Here is an 18,373-nt window from a genome sequence, read left to right on the forward strand (position 1 = left end):
TTTCTGCCAGGACTTTAGGGCCAGGGCTTGGGTCTCTCACCTTGTCGGAAACAGTAGCAAGGGCCCGGTTAACTGGTTCATAAAGGAAGAGAAATGCTTACAAAATGTGGTCAAGAGTCACTGGCCTGTGGGCAGCCACCAGGCAGGCCAACCTTGTGGCCAAGGAAGGGCTATGGAACCCCTCAGGCCCAGGGAGGAGCCAGGGAGCCTGGCAGTAGGGCAGTCCCTAATCTCCCACTTGGGAACTCTGTCCTTCCCGCAGAGGTCCCTGGAATGGACAAGATGGGGTAGGGCTAGCTGCCCACCCAGAGCCAGCACCAAGACCCCTGGGTTAGAGCCAGGGGAACTGGGGGCCTCGGTCAGAACTGAGCGTGATCTACCTCATCCAACCAGGAGGCAGGGCTAGCAGGGAAGTCGGGGTAACCACCGCTGCTCTCCGTGGACAGATCAGAGCTGGGTCCATTTCCAGCCAGAACCCTCATGGGTGGGGGCCCACCTGGGGGCCCTGAAGGGACAAGGCCCAAGTTGGTGTCTGGGTATACCAGGCTAGAGAGGAGAGGCTGGGGACCGGAAAGATTCTGGGGGGCTGCAGGAGATGGGGGGATGCCATAGGGGCTTCCTGGGCGCAGCTCTCTGTACTGCTCTGGACCTGGCAAGCCTCCGTGTTCCAGTGCAAAGCTGCCGAGGCCTCCTCCTACAGGCCGGCCTAGGGTAGGGGTGGGCTCTCCGAGGCTGCTGTACAGGCCATTGGCAGGCCCCATGTCAGCCATGGACGGCTCATCTGCAATAGAAAAGAGAGCTCAGGTGAGAAGCTCAGCCCTTGGTCTGAGGTTCCTGCAGTGTGCTACCCGGATTAAGTAAGGGAGACTGTCCTAAGTAAAGAAGGTAGCGGTCAGAAAGTCTCTCCAACTCTGTAGAAACTCCGAACAGCCTTTGGCTCCTCCTCCACCCCCTACCAGGAGCGCTTTCGGTTGCACCCTCCAAGGGAGGCTTTGATCTCAATCAGAGGCTTGCTTTTCCAGCCAGAACCCAGGGAGGAAATTTAGGGCCCCAGGGCCTGTGTTAGTAACCCGAGGTCACAATACAGCCCCAAACAGAAGGGGATATTAAGGGATAGGAACAGTGTTCTTGGTGTAAGAAATAAGGTTGGGTTCCACAGACGAGGGTGGAAGTTTCTGCCCTCCAAACTTGCAGTCCGTGGCTTCAAGAACAGCTTAGATCCTCCCCAGGAAGGCAGCCGAGGGGTGGGGTGGGGTGGGGTGAGAGTCCCAGTTCACAGCTAGTTAACGCGGAGGGCTTACCAGTGAAGGAGACCTCGGCGTCGCTGTCCTGTCCCTCCTGGATGCTGTCCTTGTCGGACTTAGAGCTGCCGCGGGAGCGCTTCATATTGCGGAAATACTGTCCCCAGCGCTGCCGGCCCGCGTCTTTCTTCAGTCTCTTTTCCTTGGCTCGGCGGTTCTGGAACCACACCTGGGGGGTAGGGATGGTGAGTGGCCGCCCAGCGCCCTTGGAGCGCACGTGGCTCTTCTCTCCTGCGGGCCCGGGAGGGGAGTGAGGGACGCGGCCGAGCGCTGACCTGCACCACGCGCATGTCCAGGCCGGTCTCGGAGGAGAGCTGCTCCCGCACGTGGCGCGCCGGCTTGGGCGAAGTGTTGTAGGCGCTCTTCAGTGTCTCCAGCTGCTTGGCGGTGATGGTCGTGCGCGGTCGCTTGGCTGTGGCCTCGGCTTCTGCGCGGGACAGACGGTGAGGCCGGCCAACCCTCTCCGGTCTGCTGCACCAGCCTCACCCCAAGATCCCCGCGTCGCTCTCCGGATGCCCATGGTTACCTGGCTCCCAGGCAAAGGCTGCCAGTGGCCCCAAGCGCTTCGCCGAAGGCGGAGCGCAGGCAGATGGGTTCTGTATTAAGAACCCGCCGTGGCGCGCATCGCTGCCAGACAAGGTCCTTGCCCCCTTATTCTAAGAGTTTGTGTGAGTTAGGCCTTCGTGGTCAAAACTGCTAATTTTTCACGGTCAAGGCTGCTAATTCTCCCAAAGCGGGCAACCTCCTGTTCCCGCCGATGCTTTTGCTACTTGGGCTCAGGGAGCCTCCTGCTTAGTGCCTGGGGCTTCAGGTCGCTCCACCTCCCAGCCTGCAAACCAATTCCCGTTTAGCCTTGGGGACTGAGAGTTTCCCTCGTCTGCCTTGAGGGCCATCCCCGCCCACTGACCTCGCTGCTTGGCTGTTTCGTAGTCCGCCTTGCACACCAGCCGGCTGTCTTCCATGAGGTAGAACTCGTCCCCCGTGGCCAGCTGTCGTTTGCAAACCACGCAGGCAAAGCAATGCAGGTGGTACACGAAGTCCTGGGCGCGGCGCACCACCTGCGTGGGCGGGATGCCCAGCTGGCATGCGGCGCACTTGGTCCCGAAGCGCCTGCGGGATGCACAGGGTGCGGCTCAGTGGAGCAGTACAGCAGCTCCTTCGTCCGGAGCGGGTCGCAAAGCCGCGGACGGCCAGGAAGACTCCTGCATCTTCTGCGGAGCCACAGCACCCTGGGTAGCCTAGCCTGCTTCCCTGCTCTTGGGAAAGGTCTGTTTAGAGACCTTACCTGGGTCAGTACCCTCGTCTCCAAGAAGCCAGAACTTCCCACTCCCCGGATATTTAAAGAACAAAACCACATTTTAAGAGGGAGTATGTCTCACACAATTCTACAGTTGTATTTGGATTATTCTGTTTTTTTTTTTAAACTCAACAACTGCTTTTCAAGATTTGCAAAACAAATTACCCTAAAAAGTAATGCTGGGGTTGGAGGTTCGGCTGGGCTGGGTTAAGAGCACTGGCTGCCTTTCCAGGGGACCCGAGTTCAGATCCCAGCACCTACACAGCAGCTCACAACCATCTCTAATTCCAGGTGCAGGAGATCTGGTGCCTTCCTCAATCTTCTGAGGGCACCAGGCATGCACGTAATACATAATACGTACATGTGGCCTGTTACACATACAATAAAATAAAAACGATTTTTTAAAAATATCACGGGGAGCCCCATCCTGAGCTGAGCCAGACCGCAGGGTGCCCTACCTGTGCAGGGACCTAGTTATCGTGAAACTTGCTCCCAGCCTCCTTTTCCCCCCCTCCCATGCTGCAAAGCAATTCAGCAGGCAGCTTACTTGAAGAAGTCATCTTTGCAGTAGACGCTTTCCCCGCGGCTGAAGCAGCGCTCAGCTAGAGGTATGTGGCAGTCACTGCACTTGAGACACTTGCTGTGCCAATGTCGGTCCAGAGCCTTAAGGATGAAGCGGTCCAAGATGTGCTGATCACAGCCGGCACACATCGGGATCTCTGTGGGTACAAAAATAACCCAGGTCATGGGATCACAAAGATGGGTGATGGCCCCTTTACTGGCTAGAACCAGCTGGCAGAGCTGCAGACTTCAAGGGCTGCACACCTTCCCCTACAGGCTATCTAGGGCAACGGTAGGATACTGTATCCTGCGGCACCCCTAGGCCTCGCTGCTGTCAAAGAAAATGGAAATAGGCTTAGAAATGTGTCTACCACAGGAGAACTGACCAAGCTGTCCCCTAAAGCCGAATGACCATTCCTCAAGGTGTCCCCAGGACCAGACAGGGCATGTCCATCTCAAATGAAAAATCCTGCCCCTTGCGTGATCTGGAAATCTGGGACAGAAAATAGGAAACATTCTTACTAGCAAGGGCAAAAGGCCACCCGCGGGACTTTATTGTCTTTGTGACTTTCTCAATGAAGAGCCTTGGCCTCACTCCACAGAGTTCCAGCAAGTGAGGCTGTCCAGCCCAGGCCCCTGCCTGCAGCCTCTGAGGAATAAACGAACACTGGCATCACCCTGAGTGGCTGCAAGTGTTTAGGAGTGACTGGCTACATTTTTTTATGAGTAGATTTGCTGTTCTTCTGCTCAGGCGTGAGTTGACATGCATAAGGTGGCTTCACTCTCTACACCATCAGTTCCTCCAACACCTAAGTTCTCCTCAGTTCTGATCCCCGACCCCCACCAGACTTCCGGCCTCAGGAGAATCGGATTGGAGAAATCCAAAGCTGCTTTTCAGGAGCCAGGGAAACCCTGCGCGGGGGGGGGGGGGCTTCTTCATTTTCATGGGATGAAGAGTCCCTGATAATTTAGGAATGGTTTCTAGAAGGGAGAACCATGTGCAGGACCTAGGACTCACTCATAGGTCCATGTCACACCCACCACGCCAGTGTCCTTACCTCTCTGGCTACAGACAGCTAGCTTCAGACTGGCCTCCAGCTTGTGGGAGGGCTTAGAAAAGGAGGAAAAGTGTCCTACCGCCCTCCAGCACTGGCCATGAGCCTACGACGGATGCTGTCCCGCATTAAACAAAACCACATATCCAAGAGTGGACATGGAGATCGTTTATAGTATGTCAGAATCACCACCACGAGAACCATCATAGGGCAGCAAGGATACTCAGAAAAGAGTGGGGCTGGCGGGACAGGCACTGACTATTCAGCACCCAGGGACGGACAGCGCCTTAGCCAAGAAGCCCACGGGGCCCGCTTCCTACAAAAGCCATCGCCCACGGTCAAGCCCCCCAGAGAAGCCACCCTGGACCTCCGCTTGCTTACGTTGCATGGTGACTCCAGCCTCCGCACAATTTCCTGCACAGAGTTGGAGGGCCCTGTGGAGCCTCCGGAGCCACCAGTGCTCTAGCAAGCCTCCCAGGGCTCGGGAGCCTTGCTTACCAAGCTCCCCTCCCTTTCTCTTCCTCCCCTCCCACCTCTTCCTCTCAGCCCCTGCGGTCAACCCCTCCCATAAACCATCGGAAAATAAATAAAGAAGCAAGTAGGTCATATCCGACCCCCAGACGGGATAGAATCCTTTTCCCGCCTGCTCCGACCTTCTGCCAGTCTAACTGCCCCTTTCCCCATCCTTTATCCCATTAACCCGAAAACCCGGGAAGCGCTCCTATTCCCCAGAACCAAAGTCCTGCGAAGAGATTTGGTACCACCAAAAAACTAGAGACCCGGACAAGTCCCACTCTCCCCTGTAAACAGGTCTTGGCCACCAGCCTAATTTGGTAAGCTGCGGGTGAAGCCACCAAGACCCAAATCAGGGGAGATGTGCGGTTTAGCATGACCTGGCCCTGATCCCTCTGAAAAGTGGGGAGGGACTGGGTGAACGCAATTCCCTTGGAGACACTCTTGCTCCTTTATTCCTGGGCTTCTGGAAACTGCTTCATGTGCTCTCTCCAGCTCAAGGGCCTCAGCCAGCTCAGAGCTGGGTTCTCCTAAACAGTTTCTGAGTCATCAAGGCTCCCGAGCCCGAGGACCAAATGCCAGGACAACACTGTACCAGGGGGCCCCACACACTTTGGAGGTTGAGGAGCCTTTGCCTAGCTGGGCCAGAACCCTTGCCCGAATGCCCTGGCTTCTTCCGGCCTACGCGCACAGGCCAGGAAAAAAAAAAACCGAGGACATCTGAGCCTGTCGGTGCAGCCGCTCCGTCGAGCACCCACCTCGGCGCAGGTCAGCCCTCCGCGCCAGCAACGCCAGCAGAAGGTCACCGCTCGCCGATTCCCGGGCCGGGTCCAGCTCCCCTCGAGCCTCCATGGGGCCGGGGCTGGGTGCTGCTGCTTTCCGACCCTGAACTTCTCTTGAGTCCGGCGAGGCCACCGCTGCAGAGACTCCGAGCTGGCGTCGGAGCGACTCGTGTCGCTGCTGGGCGCTGTGCCCACGGGAGGCCTCGGGGCGCCAAGCCACGGGCCCGCGGAGGGCGGAGCGGCGGGGGGCGGGGCCGCGGGGCGGGGCCGGGCCGGGGTCGCAGAGACGCTCCCGAGGCCGCTGCAGGCTCTGTGCGCCTTTGAGCCCGGAACCCGAGGTGCCCAGAAGCCGAAGGGCTTGCACTTCCCGAGGATGGACACAGCGTTGTAACCCAGTCAAGGCTGCTTTCCACAGATGCTCGTCCCTGCCCCGAAGCAAGTTCACTAAGGCTCCAGGAGGGCTGAGGTCCTGAGAGAAGGGTCAGGGGGAAAACGCATTCTCCTATTGCTCATGTTTAGTCTCTCAGCCCGAGCTGGAAAGCGTTGGGGACCACACCTGGTCAGCCGAAGGGCAACCTGATAACCGCCGAGGGAATAAGGCTACAAAGAAGCCACAGTAGAGCTGCCAGGAGCCCGACTTGACGCCCCCTCTCCACCTCTGACACTTCCGGACCCCACCTCTGGAACTGCCAACAGGAGCTAGTGCAGGGAGAAGGAACGAATTTTAGGACCTCAGGCCTGGTGTTCCCTGTGGGAACACAGAGCCAAGGCTCTAGGTCGGAAGAGAGCTGAGGTGTGGAAACCCTGGAATCTAGCCTCACTGCTTAGAACAATCCCTGCTGCTGGATTTCCACATCTTGCCCCATCAGAACAGGTGAGCCCACCAGACCCCATCCTATCCTTGCATGTACCCTCACTGAGGACTCACAGGACCTAATCAGGAGACGGGGCTGTGCAGTCACCAGCCATAAGTAGAACCCAGTAGGTAGTAGGACCCTGACGACTGTCAGGGACACCCAGAAAGTGTTTGAGGAATCAGCACGTTCCTGCCACCCTCCAGCAGGTTCCTCTGCTTGCCCTGCTCTGTCTCTGTCCCTTAGGCTGTGAACTCTAAGAGCCTGGGGTGGGAAGGATGAGTGCAAGAACCCAGGATTTCCCACCTGCTCCCGGCAGCACACCTGCTGCCACGGCAAGAGCCCCGTGCCTGCATTCATCCCTTCCTGTTGCTCCGTACTTTTTATTCCAAGGAGGTCAGAGACCACCAGCTTGGAGTAAAATGGGCGCTGGGTGAGCTGGGATGTAAGCCATTGAGTGTCAGCTGCTACAGAGGCTGCGGGGCGGGGGCCTGTGTGGCTAGACTAGAGAAGGGGCGGCCCCACACTGCTGGGCATCTGGCTTGCCTCCAACAATGCCTCCATTATTTTCTAACGTCCATGGCAATGAAATGGCCCTTGGGGATCAGAGTTCAGGCGGGAGACTTGGCCTGGGGACCCCTGCTGTAAGCCAGAGCAGTTCTGGAAGCTGAGAGACATTTGATCTCTAGGGTCCTTGATGTTCTTTATTCTGCCCCTCTTGACACCACTTCAGACCAGCCCCAGATATTCCTGGGTCACTCTTGACCCTGTGGCCTCCCTGTACCCCCTGCCGGTTATCACCTTGTACTTTCTTTCTCTGCAGTCACTCCTATGCTACTCCCTCCTAGCCGCTCTTCTGAACTCTGTCTTTTCTCTCCTTCCCGCCTCGCATGGAGGCCTCTAGGTTGCAATGACTCTTACCTCGAGCCCTGCTGAAGGTACAGAGGGCAGCAGCTCCGGGGGCACCAGGCTGCTCTCGGTCACAATCGAGTTCCGCTTCTAGCAGCATGGCAGTCACTAATCCAGAGGTTGGTGCAGGGTGAGGGCTGGATTTCTGTCGGGCCTTGACCCACGCACTGGACGAGCGCTGTCCGCGGTGCTGAAGGAGGCATTAGCGTGCTGGGCCCCCTCTCTAGCCTGCCCCGCCCCTCCTCTGTCCCCGCCCTTAGCCCCTTTCAGGTCTGGGCAGGCGGAGTCAAGCTGGCGTCACTCCAGGGCTGGGTTTGACCAGTCTATGATATGTGGTAACCCTTTTCCAGGACCTCCTTTTACCTGCCACAAAGTAGCTTAGCGGCTCCAACTTGCTCTGCTCTATGCCTTGGCTGGAGGCGCAGAGTTTGCAGTATACGGGTTTGGGAGCCTCAGGGCTGTTAGCCTGGAGCTTTGTCCTCTGATGGAGTAGACTCTAGGTCCAAAGGCTGTCTGCTACAGGCACAGGTCAGAGGCCTCCAACTGCTGCTGGTGGCCTTTTGAACTTTCCATACTCAACCACCTGTATCCAGTACTCTGCAGGCAGATTTTAGACCCTCCTCTCCAATTCCCACCTCTAGAAAACGGTCATGTGTGCAAACCCACCTGCTACTGCAAGGCTCCTCACAGAAGCTCCCAGATTCCTGCAGGGCAATCTTCTATCCACAAGCTGCCCCAGGATGACAGAGCAGGGACAAAGAGCAGAAGGGAAACTTGGTGAGAGCCTCAGCAGCTCCTGGGTTGGTTGGTCCCCCTAGGCTCTGGCAGCTAGGAGCAACTCTTGGGTTCAGAATCAGCATGAGGGTGCACTTGCCCTGATCTCTGTACTTTGTTAACAAGGATACAGGATCCGCAGCTCTCAGCCACAGTACATTCTCACTCTTCATTTCTTCTTGGCCTCTGAGCTGTCTGCCCCAAAGCCTCTAGCTTTTTTACACAAGAAATTCTAGAATTTCAGAGTTGGGACTGCAAACTAGAAGGGAGCAAAGGGCTTAGAGCACTCCCTGAATTCAGCTTAACATAAAGCTTCTCAAATTTAAAAAAAAAAACAACAAATTGGTAACAGCTTTATTAAATGTCAGATTTCTTTATTCTTAAAATGTGCACAGTAGAGTTTACTTAAATACAAAATGTACCCTTTCTTTACAGGTAAGAAATTTCATTGACATTTTCATGCCAACTGGCTTTTTAATCAAAATCTTTGCAATAAAAATAAATAAACATTTAAATTACTGAACTACTATATCCATCTCTTAATACTTCAGACCGTACACCTGGTCTAAAGGTAGATCCCAGGGCTGAGCAGGGTCCTGGAGGAGAAATGCAAACCTTCTCACTGCAGAATGGACAGTCCAAACAGGGATGTATGTGGCAAGTTTGTCCCCCAGAAGGGATGACCTGGGACTCTACAAGAGCAGCTGAAAGTAGGCTCTGCCCAGTGTGGGCTTCTTCAAACATCAGCATGTCAGGCCTTGTGTGGTACTGTGGCAGCCCTGGGGTCACAGTTACAGAAGTCACCCTCAACAATGTCCCCAGATGCAGTTTGACATGGCCTCAAAGTATTTCTCTTTGGAGCTGTGCTTACACAGGCCTGGTTTTAAAGCTGACAGACCAATGGTGTCCCAACAACCTAGACACACAGCTACCAATACGGACAAACTCATTTTTTTTTTCTTTTTCATTTGTTTTGTTTTTTTTTTTTTTAAAAGCACAGGATTCCAGGTTTCAAAGAAACCTCCTGCCACAGGGAAGTGAAGCAAGAAGTTCAAGTGGCTGGACCTAGGCTACGCCTGCCCCAACAGGCATGATTCTCCCATGTGATGGAAGGAGGGTAACAACAGACCAAGGAGACAGCTGTCCATTTTTTTTAAGTGGCAGCAGGAACATTGATAATACAGGGTCTTAAATGATACCCACGTGATCAGCTGTCATTGGGAAGGACGCAAATATAAAATATTGAATATGCAAAGTGGAATGTATATTTAACTAACCAAGTCACACCCTTGTGGGTTCACAGAGGTACACACATTCATCAAACACACACACGCACACACAGAGCTAGCTTGCTTTATCCAAATAAAAAGAAACTCCTGAGCCATGACAGGTCTCAGCAGGAATGTCTCCATAAATGTAGTCTTAGTCTATGTTTTTAAAAAAGTCTTTAGGCACAAGTTTACCTTTCAATTTCAGTGTTTTGGGATTTTACAAATAATATATTTAAATAGTTTAATTTTAATTGGTTTGTTTTAAAGTCACCCTAAAGGCCAGGAAGCTTTGTATGCAGGGGCCATTGCATGTGCCCAACATCCTGTGCCCCCACCAGTGCCTTCTGCAGTGTACATGAGACATGACAGGGGCTCTAGAGGCTTCCCAGAGATGAAAACTCTCCCAACAGACCAATGCTCACCACTGTGCTTTGGGTAGAACCCCACCATGTAGGACCAGAATTATACTACAGCCTGATCGAGATGGCCCTCCTATCTACTGTCACCACCGTTCCCTTTCTGAGCTTCTAAGTGTCTCACTCCCAACCTTATTTCGTAAGAAACAGAGAAGCTACAAAACAACTCAGTGGCCTCTAGGACATGAATCCCACAAGGTGACCAGACCTCCCCGCTCAACCTCAGAGCACCTGAGGCTTATGAAGGAACAGCTACACAGCTCACATCTGTGGCAGGGTGTGTGAAGTCTGGAGGCCTCTGTGCTTTGGCTGTTCATTACTGGCCACTGTAGACACGAGGCCTCATGAGAGCAGCAACGTGGATGGCTATGTGCTGGACCTGCCTCCTTCTGGCCTACAAGGGCAAATACACACAAGGCTGATATGGAGGCTGGGAAGGTGAGGACAAGGTACCAGCAAGGCAAAATGTTCCAGTCAAAACGAAACGAAACAAAACAAAACATGCTCCTCCAGGCACCATGCTGGGCACATTTCCAAAATCCCTGATCCCAACATTAAAGCTGCAGGTACACGGGTGATTTCAAAGGCTTCTTCTGTGTCCATGGCTGTCCCAGGTGCTCTACACAACTGGGTGGTAGAGCCGAACTTTCCATCGCTTGGACCTCACTCGGAAGAAGAAATACATAATCATCAGGAACAAGGAGGAGGCCACATAGAGCACCACACAGAGGCTCATGTCCAAGCTGGAGAAGCCAACCCCAAGGAAGGGCACAGCTGCCTTGGCTTCTTCAAGTGCCTGGAGCCCCTGGGGGCTCTGGAGTTTTAGATCCAGCCTGTGGTGCAGGCTCTTGGAAAGGTCAATTCTGGGGCCCAGCATGTGGGGTGGACGGAGACTCTCAGCATCCTGACGTCCCCAGGGCTTCCCTGAGGGGTTAAGACCTTCACCCTCTTCCTGCTCCCTGTCACCAGGCCTGCCCTGGTCCACAGAGTAGGTATCCACCAGGTTGCCCCTGCTGTAGTGCTGCTTCAGGAACACAAGCACCTGGTCCTCATTCCAGCTGTCCAGACCTTTAATTTCCTCATGACAGGCTGGGCAGAGGTCTGGAGTAGGCCATGGAACCTTTGGGAACTTGGGATCCTCGCTCAGATGGCCTAGGTGGGAGGCAAGGAGAGAACCACAGAAAAACTTTTCAGCCATAGGATGCTAGGCCTCACCCCATCCACCACTAGCTGTGTTCCTGTTTCCCTCCTTCCCCTGCTCCTGGGTACCCAATGCATGCCTCTTCTCTCTGGCAAGTGACCACATCTGCACACAAAGGAGGGACCCTGCATTCTGTTGTAACTCGCCTAGACCCTCCCTCTTTCATGGGTCCATTAAGTTCTACCTTGTGTGTCTTCCTCCCCAACCCCTTTGGTATTTTCAAGACAGGGTTTCTCTGTATAACAGCCCTGGCTGTCCTGGAGCCCAAACCCCAGGCTGGTGGTGAGACCGAGGAGCAGGTGAGGAATCTTATGAGCAACATCACATCAGGCTACACAGTCCCTTTCCACTGTGGCCTCATGATGTGGGCACTTGGGGTTGGGGACAAATGACAGCAGGGCCCTGGACTGGGCAGGCCCAGCTGGTGGAGGGGCGGGGGGGGGAGCTGGGAGGGCTTAGGGAGAAATCCCTTTACAAGGGCCACGCAGCAGCGCCTTGAGACAAAGCAAATCCGCCACACGAAAGGCACCGTCTGCTTCTGGTGCCAAGAAAAACCAATTTTCTTTAGTGCTTTAGTTGTAATATGTTTTATAATACAGCGGATTAAACAAAAACCAAGAGTTTAGCGACATTTTCCGTTCATCTCTATTAAATTCATTTCTCAGTAGAATTACTCTTAAGTCTAATTTTAATCTGCCACTGATTTTGGAATAGAAGGAATTACTTAACTCTGACAGACTACAAGTGCCCTCTATTTAGTTTTCTTAAAACAAAATCACTTTGTGAGGTTTGCTTAACAACTTGAGACTTGTGTGCACATAGACATGACTGTGTGTGTCAGTGTGTACACATTCTGGTAGGTCTTCCTCAATTACTCCCTGAGGATCTTAGGTTCTGACACAGGGTCTTTCACTGAACCTGAAGTTTGCAGATTTGATTGGGCTAGACTGGCCAACAAGATCCAGGGCTGTCTCCTCCCTAGCTCCAGAATTAGAGATGTGCTGCTGCGCCCAGGTTTTAGTTTTGTGAGACAGGGTTTCTCTGTGGAGCCCTGGTTGTCCTGGAACTCCCTCTGTAGACCAGGTTAGCCTTGAACTCACAGAGATCCTCCTGTCTCTGCCTCCCAAATTCTGGGATTAAAGATATGCACCACCTGGCGCAGATTTTTTAAGACATTGACTAAGATCCTCATGCTTGTATAGCAAGAATTTTACAAGTTGAACTAAATCTCCAACCCCTGGAAACATATTTTAAAGACACTAAAAATGTTTAGTAAAATTTCTATAGCTCCCCCCACCCCCACCCCAGAGTTCAGAATTACTGGTGGTAAAGTTGGGGAGGGGTAAAAGAGAGGGGGAGATAGGGTTGAAAGAACAGTGGCCTGAGACGCCCAGAACAAGCCGTGGTGAGAGGGAACCAATATCACTGTACCCAAATACGCTGATCAGGCACCCTGGCAGCCTTGAAGGGGGCTGGACCCTCCAAATCCAGGCTCAAGGTATGTGCTGGCTAGTGTCGGAACAGCAAGGAAGTGGCAGGCCTCGTACCTGCCAGGCGGCTGTTCACCATGTTGTGCTTTCTCCAAAGCCAGAGGACAGCTTGGTCTGGGGTTTTCACAGAATTCATGGACTCCTTAGCCATTTCCTCAAAATGCTCACCACATTCTTTACACCCAAAGAACGTGTGAATGTATCTCCTTATGGTCTGCAACACAGCCTGGGGGTCATCTTCAAAACCTGAAGAAGGAAGAAGGCCATCAGTGATGCAAGCCTACAGATTACCAAACCCCGGACCTGTCACATGGCTCAAACAGGAAGACTCAGGTAGCATCCAGGAGCATGGAGTGGCTCCAAGTGTCCCCACAGAGGACCCATGGCATGGGTTCCCCGATACCAAAGGGCAACTGGGAGTGTGAAGTCTGCTCCCACTGCATGAGGAGAGTAGAAATCACACTGGGCATACAACGCTAGTATGGGTGCCAATATCGAGAGAAACAAACCCCAATAATCCAGACGTCTCAATCCCCATAAGCCTTAACAGGGATATTCTAACATTCCTCTGCCATGCCTCTGGTTGTCTCTGCCCTTGACCTCATGACCAAAGAGCAGCCTAACTCCAAAGAGTATGTTTCCCTTAGGATCTGCCAAGCTGACAGCTGTCAGCACTTTCCTGCTTTGTAATCCCTCCAAGAGTTGCTTGTGGAGATGAGGCTGTCACTCTGAGCCCAGGGCCATCCTGCTTCAGAATCCACAGAACCAGGCCCAAGAGCAAATATGGCTATGTACAATCTTCCTTCATCAGATGGGCAGCAACAGTTACCAGATGGCCAGCTGCCGGGGCTCCCTTTTGGAGGACGAACAGGGAAACAGGTTGGCAAAGGCTGCACTCTTTCCACAGTGTTGAGCCTCTTCAAATGGTGACAGTTTTATTCTTTGGTTTGTTTTGATTTTTTGGAAACAGCATCTTGCTATGCCACCCAGGCTGGCCTAGGACTTGCAAAAGAGCTCAGGCTGGACTTGAATTCAAGGCTATCCTCCTGCTTCAGTCTCCTGAGTATTGGAATTATAGGATTATAAAACCACCACATCTAACTGGTGGAGTTTTTTTGTTTGTTTTGTTTTGTTTTTTTGAGACAAGATTTCTCTAAGTAGTCCTGGCTGTTTTGGAACTTGCTCTGTAGCAGGCTTGCCTTAAACTCAGAGATCCTCCTGCCTCTGTCTCACAAATGCTGGGATTAAAGGTGTGTAACACCACCACCCGGCTGCTGGTGGTTTTAAAATACAACCATCTAGCATCTAGGGCCATAGTTCCCAGCGACACAGGGGTTTCTAGACATAGATAGAAGCAGCAGATATGAAGGGTTACAGCATTTTCAGAAAGCAATTCATCCTAAAGGCAGAAACAAGCAGCCTGAGCCAAGCAACCCAACTGTACGAGGCTGGGCTGCATCCCAATGCAGATGAGCACAGAAGTAACAGACCAGTGTCACAGACAGGCAGGACAGTGACTGAACAGAAAATGCATCTCCCACTACGGAGGGAGGCTTTCTATCTACAGCAGCCTGCATGGATGTCTGCTTCTCAATAGGCGCTGACCCAGGTGTCTGACAACACGAAGCTCTTGGACAACGGGGAGTTACGCTAGAACCTTTGTATCTGGGATGTACAAATCCACATACCACTGTTCGTGCTGGCTCTGAATATGCCCATGGGTAGCTGGGCAATGCCCGGTGTGAGACGCCATTACTGCTCTTGTAGCCAGCCTGCCTTGCTTCCTCTCCCCACAGATCTCCAAACATCTGCCTCACATCACAGTAATCCCCCCTCTTCCCACCAAACCACTGCTCGCTCCAGTCCTAATCTTTAAAGTGGACAAGAACCATAAACCACTACCTGGGGGAGGGTTAGACCATGTAGTCAGCACTTTAGTAGACGGGTTTAAATCAGCAGCGAGAAAAGAAAACATCAAAGACTTAATCCTGCTCCTCGACTGACCCAATTCCATCGGCAGGAGACTACTCTCCTCAGGGCTGCATCAGGTGTGTCAAGAGGAAGAGAGAGTGCTGCAGATGCCTGCCTGAATGTGCTCTGTCATGCAGACATCAAGTGTGTGTCTAAGGGCCTGTGTCTCTGGCTGTCTCAAACTGTCTTGAAGCATCCTTCCTTGAACAAACATCAGCAGTGCTCTGAGGAGCTAGCACAGCAGGAGCACGGCGGGTCAGCATTCACTTCCTTTTTCCACAGAACTTTCTCCAAATAGACAAGAGATCTCTGGAATCAGCCCGTTTTAGTAGTCCTGAAGCATTAAATTACATAGTGCCCTGGGTCTGACCTCAGTGTCTGGACTGTTTCTGGGGTTTCTCCCTAGTGTGTGTTCCTCTTTCTCCTGATTCCCATGGGAATGTGACTGAGACTAACCAATCCTCTCCCCTCCTGGACATACCCTTTTGCAAAGTGATTTAGATGCCTCTGTGACGAGGTAGGTCCACTTCCCTATCTCTGAGTTCAGTCTGTACAAACAGGATATGGCTCAATGACAACCTGCCAAGGCCTTTAGGGTCCTTCCTGATCTTGGCACCACCTGCTAGAAAGCTGAGTGTAGGAGGAGAGAGGGCCACTTGTTCATCCTGGCCACCCAGAACCAAAATAATCACAGAGTAACTGTATTAATGAATTACTGCTTGGCCCATTAGTTCTAGCCTCTTATTGGCTAACTCTCACATCTTGATTTAAGCCATTTCTATTAATCTATATATCACTATGAGTTCGTGGCCTACTAGGAAAGATTCGGCATGTCTGTCTCTGGCGGCTCCATAGCATCTCTCTCCTGACTCTGCTTTCTTCCTCCCAGAATTCAGTTCTGTCTTCTCCACCTACCTAAGTTCCACCCTATCAACTAGGCCAAGGCAGTTTCTTTATTCATTAACCAATAAAAGCAACACACAAACAGAAGGAACTCCTACACCAGCTGAGGGTGGCCTTCAGGAGTAAGTTAATCCCAGCCCCCTGCCCTGGATGGCCAGCTACCACTAGACACCCACACAAACAAGCCCATGCCTAGAAATAGAAGACCCATTCAAACATGAGCAAGTAAAATGGTGGGTGTTTGACCACACTGCAGTTTTAAGAATTTTATGAAGCTACTAGAAGGCATATTGGAGCCCACGGAGCCCACTAAGGTTTAGTATCAGCATGAGTGACAGTGTGGACCGAAGAGACTAAAGCACCAGGGCTGAGAGGCAAACACTGCTCCACAGCTCCAGGGCTCGATCCACAGGGGATGTGAAGAGAACAGATGTAATTCTCATCTTGCTCTGTTGTCACTGACAGCTAGCAGTCCTTATCCTCAGGTTTGTAGTTTTCAACTCCGTGTGGCAGGCAGCCTTTGGGACTGTCCCTGGTCCCTGCCTCTGAGACTCAAGACTCACAGGTTCTTGTTCCCTGGGGAGCAGAGTGGGCCCAGTGAGACCAAGATGACAGAAGTGCTGAGTGTCACCTTCTGCTGGCTCCCTTCTACTAAGCCAGTTGCCAAGATTTGAGCGGACCTCAGAGGAGCAGCCAGCAGGCACTGAGAAAGCAGGGTAGGGGGGCTATCCCAAGTTGAAATGGATCTTATTATCCTGAAGCTGAGGATCCAGGTTAAGCCACAGTCAAATTTCCTGACCCACAAACTATAAGACTATGATAGTAGGAGTTTGTTTGTTTTTAAGATTTATTTATTTAACATGCACTGGTATTTTGCCTATATATACTCTGGAACTGGAATTACAGACAGTTGTGAGCTGCCATGTGGGTGCTGGAAATTGAACCCAGGTCCTCTGGAAGAGCAGCCAGTGCTCTTAACTGCTGACTCATCTCTCCAGCCCCAAAGTAGGATGTTTTAAGCTGCTAAATTTGAGGCTAAATTGTTCTAGAACAAATGACAAATAATATACCGCACTAAGCAGGGTTCACTTGCCTAATTTTCCTGAGTAAAGCAAGGTGAGTTTACATACAAAGATTCCTGGCTGGTCTGTCTTCTTAGTGGTTTCTTTTTTATAAAGCTGTTGCGGCAAAGGGTATAGAACTCTCCCTACTGCCTTCCACATAGAGGCAGGTTGTGCTCATGGTGTCTAAATTCTGAGATGCTCACCTCCAGACTTGGCATGTTCTCTGCCCCGACATCTCATAGACAGCAAAGCAAAATCTTGAAGGTACTTATGGTAGCACATGCCATGCACTGGAACTAGACAGTGAGTAGAGAAGGCCACTTATGCCAGCTCGGTTAGGCAGATGTTACCTGTGCCAACCAGCGCTTCTGGATGGATGGAGGCCTGAACCGTCAAAGTGTGAAACAGTTTCCAGAGGGAGCATGGGTAGCCCCTCAACTCCAATCGGCTTCCTTGACATCCCACCCACTTTATGTGGCTGGTAAGAAAGATTCCAGAAATCTAAAGGGAAAACATCCACAAAAAATACAAGACAAGTGTTAAAATTAACACCAGCTGCAGGATGCCTTGGGCCTTGGTTGGGGAGATGATCATACAAGGGTATGTATTTATCAAAGCTTCTTGCTGCATGCCTACAATCTCAGCACTTAGAAGGCTAAGAGTGGAGAATTTCAAGTTTGAGGCCAGCCTGGACTACATGAGACACAATCTCAACAAACAAAAGAATCAAACAACAACATAGAAACCAAAAGCCCCGGGTGCTGCGCTGCTTGAAGGCAGCGCTCACAGTGTGTTCTTGGCGAGCTGCCCTAAAATTGAAGCCTTCAGAATAACCTACCAGTATTACTGAGGTAAGAAGTGGACATGAAGTCATCACAGAAACAGGAATAGCAAAAATCATGAGGCATCTCTACCGAGGGATGGGGGCTTCTTTACCTAGGGACATGAGGCTTCTCCACACGGGCTTGTCTATACAGGGAGAGGGGCTATCTCCAAGCAGAGAGACGGGGCCGGTGCTGTGGGAAACAAGCACTGACAACAAAGCCAGGGAGACACCACAGGTGAATAATTTATTCTTCCTTTCTGTAGACTCTGGGTCCTAGGCCAGAGCAGGAGGAGGAGACTTGTGAGGTGAAGGAAAATGGCAGGATTTATACTAGCCATGGCCAGGGCTGGGACTTACCCGCATTTTGTTGTTGACTAGGTCTAGGATGGCATTGTACGGAATCTTGTCCAGGGGGAGGTTGGCCAGCCACTCCTGCAGTGTCTCCAAAAGCTTCTTGACTGGTGGTTGGCCGGGGAACAGCTAAGAGAAGAAGAACCCATCCTATAAGATGTTTGCCACTACCTCCCAAAGTTTGAAAGCAGTATGGAGAGCTATGACCTTGTGGCAAAGTCCACAAAGCAGGGTCAAAGCTCCACACCACACATGCCCTGCCTCAGACAGTTCTTTAAGGAAAAGGATTCAGCCTGAGGGCCAGCCAAGAATTGGGAGTTCTTTAAGAACTAGGGGGACAGCAGTTGGCTATTTCACAATGTCAGACAGGGGGTATGGTATATTACCAAGCCATCAAGGGCTCAGTGGCCCTCCAGAAGGCACCACCTGCATACTTATCCTGTCTTTCTGCAATTCTTCAGTTCCAACAGTTTCTCTTCTTGTCTCTAACCAACTGCCCTACAGACGTGTGGGAACAGAGACCCACCACAGGCAGTGATGACATACAGGAGCCTGGAGAGCGAGTAGCTAAGAGAAACCTGGTGGTTTTGTTCTCTTTGGATAGTATATTGTTCCCTTATTACATGCGCAAAGATAAAGGCTTCTTTGGCTATATTTTATACATTGTTTACAAAGTAACAAGATCAGTGAAGCAGCATTGAATTTGTTCTTAGATGTTAAGTAAATTTTACAACTGTAACTTTTTGTTTGATTTAAGGAGCTGTCACCATCATACCACACATCTTCAAACACCAGAGCTGGCTGAAAGAAGGTCAATATGCAGAGAGGCATACC

The 18,373-nt window shown here is 51.9% G+C and overlaps 2 protein-coding genes across 3 annotated transcripts in view; both read right to left on the reverse strand.

The window, feature by feature from the left end:
* Positions 1-281: 281 nt before the first annotated feature.
* Positions 282-7,372, reverse strand: Lhx3 (LIM homeobox 3). 2 transcript variants are annotated; one of them, XM_041675223.1, is made up of 6 exons: positions 7,285-7,372; positions 3,146-3,317; positions 2,209-2,411; positions 1,577-1,728; positions 1,302-1,470; positions 282-781 (listed from the first exon to the last, which is right to left on the reverse strand). In XM_041675223.1, exons 1-6 carry the CDS (start codon positions 7,370-7,372, stop codon positions 360-362), a joined length of 1,206 nt encoding a protein of 401 aa, XP_041531157.1. In that variant the 3' UTR covers positions 282-359. The 2 variants fall into 2 exon arrangements, with proteins under 2 accessions (XP_041531157.1, XP_041531156.1); XM_041675222.1 differs by lacking the exon at positions 7,285-7,372 and adding an exon at positions 5,486-5,579.
* A 1,020-nt stretch (positions 7,373-8,392) lies between these two features.
* Qsox2 (quiescin sulfhydryl oxidase 2) overlaps positions 8,393-18,373 on the reverse strand; it is a 30,478-nt gene continuing 20,497 nt past the window's right edge. Inside the window, exons 9-12 of the mRNA XM_041674848.1 lie at positions 17,546-17,668; positions 16,713-16,863; positions 12,482-12,670; positions 8,393-10,885 (exon numbers count right to left, since the gene is read on the reverse strand). Coding sequence (XP_041530782.1) covers positions 10,353-10,885; positions 12,482-12,670; positions 16,713-16,863; positions 17,546-17,668 — 996 coding nt within the window. The 3' untranslated portion in view covers positions 8,393-10,352. The remainder of the gene's footprint in view (positions 10,886-12,481; positions 12,671-16,712; positions 16,864-17,545; positions 17,669-18,373) is intronic.

The sequence above is a fragment of the Microtus oregoni genome, unplaced genomic scaffold, assembly GCF_018167655.1.
Source record: "Microtus oregoni isolate MIOR12 unplaced genomic scaffold, Mior012 000025F_ref0000491, whole genome shotgun sequence".
Taxonomy (NCBI): Eukaryota; Metazoa; Chordata; class Mammalia; order Rodentia; family Cricetidae; genus Microtus; species Microtus oregoni.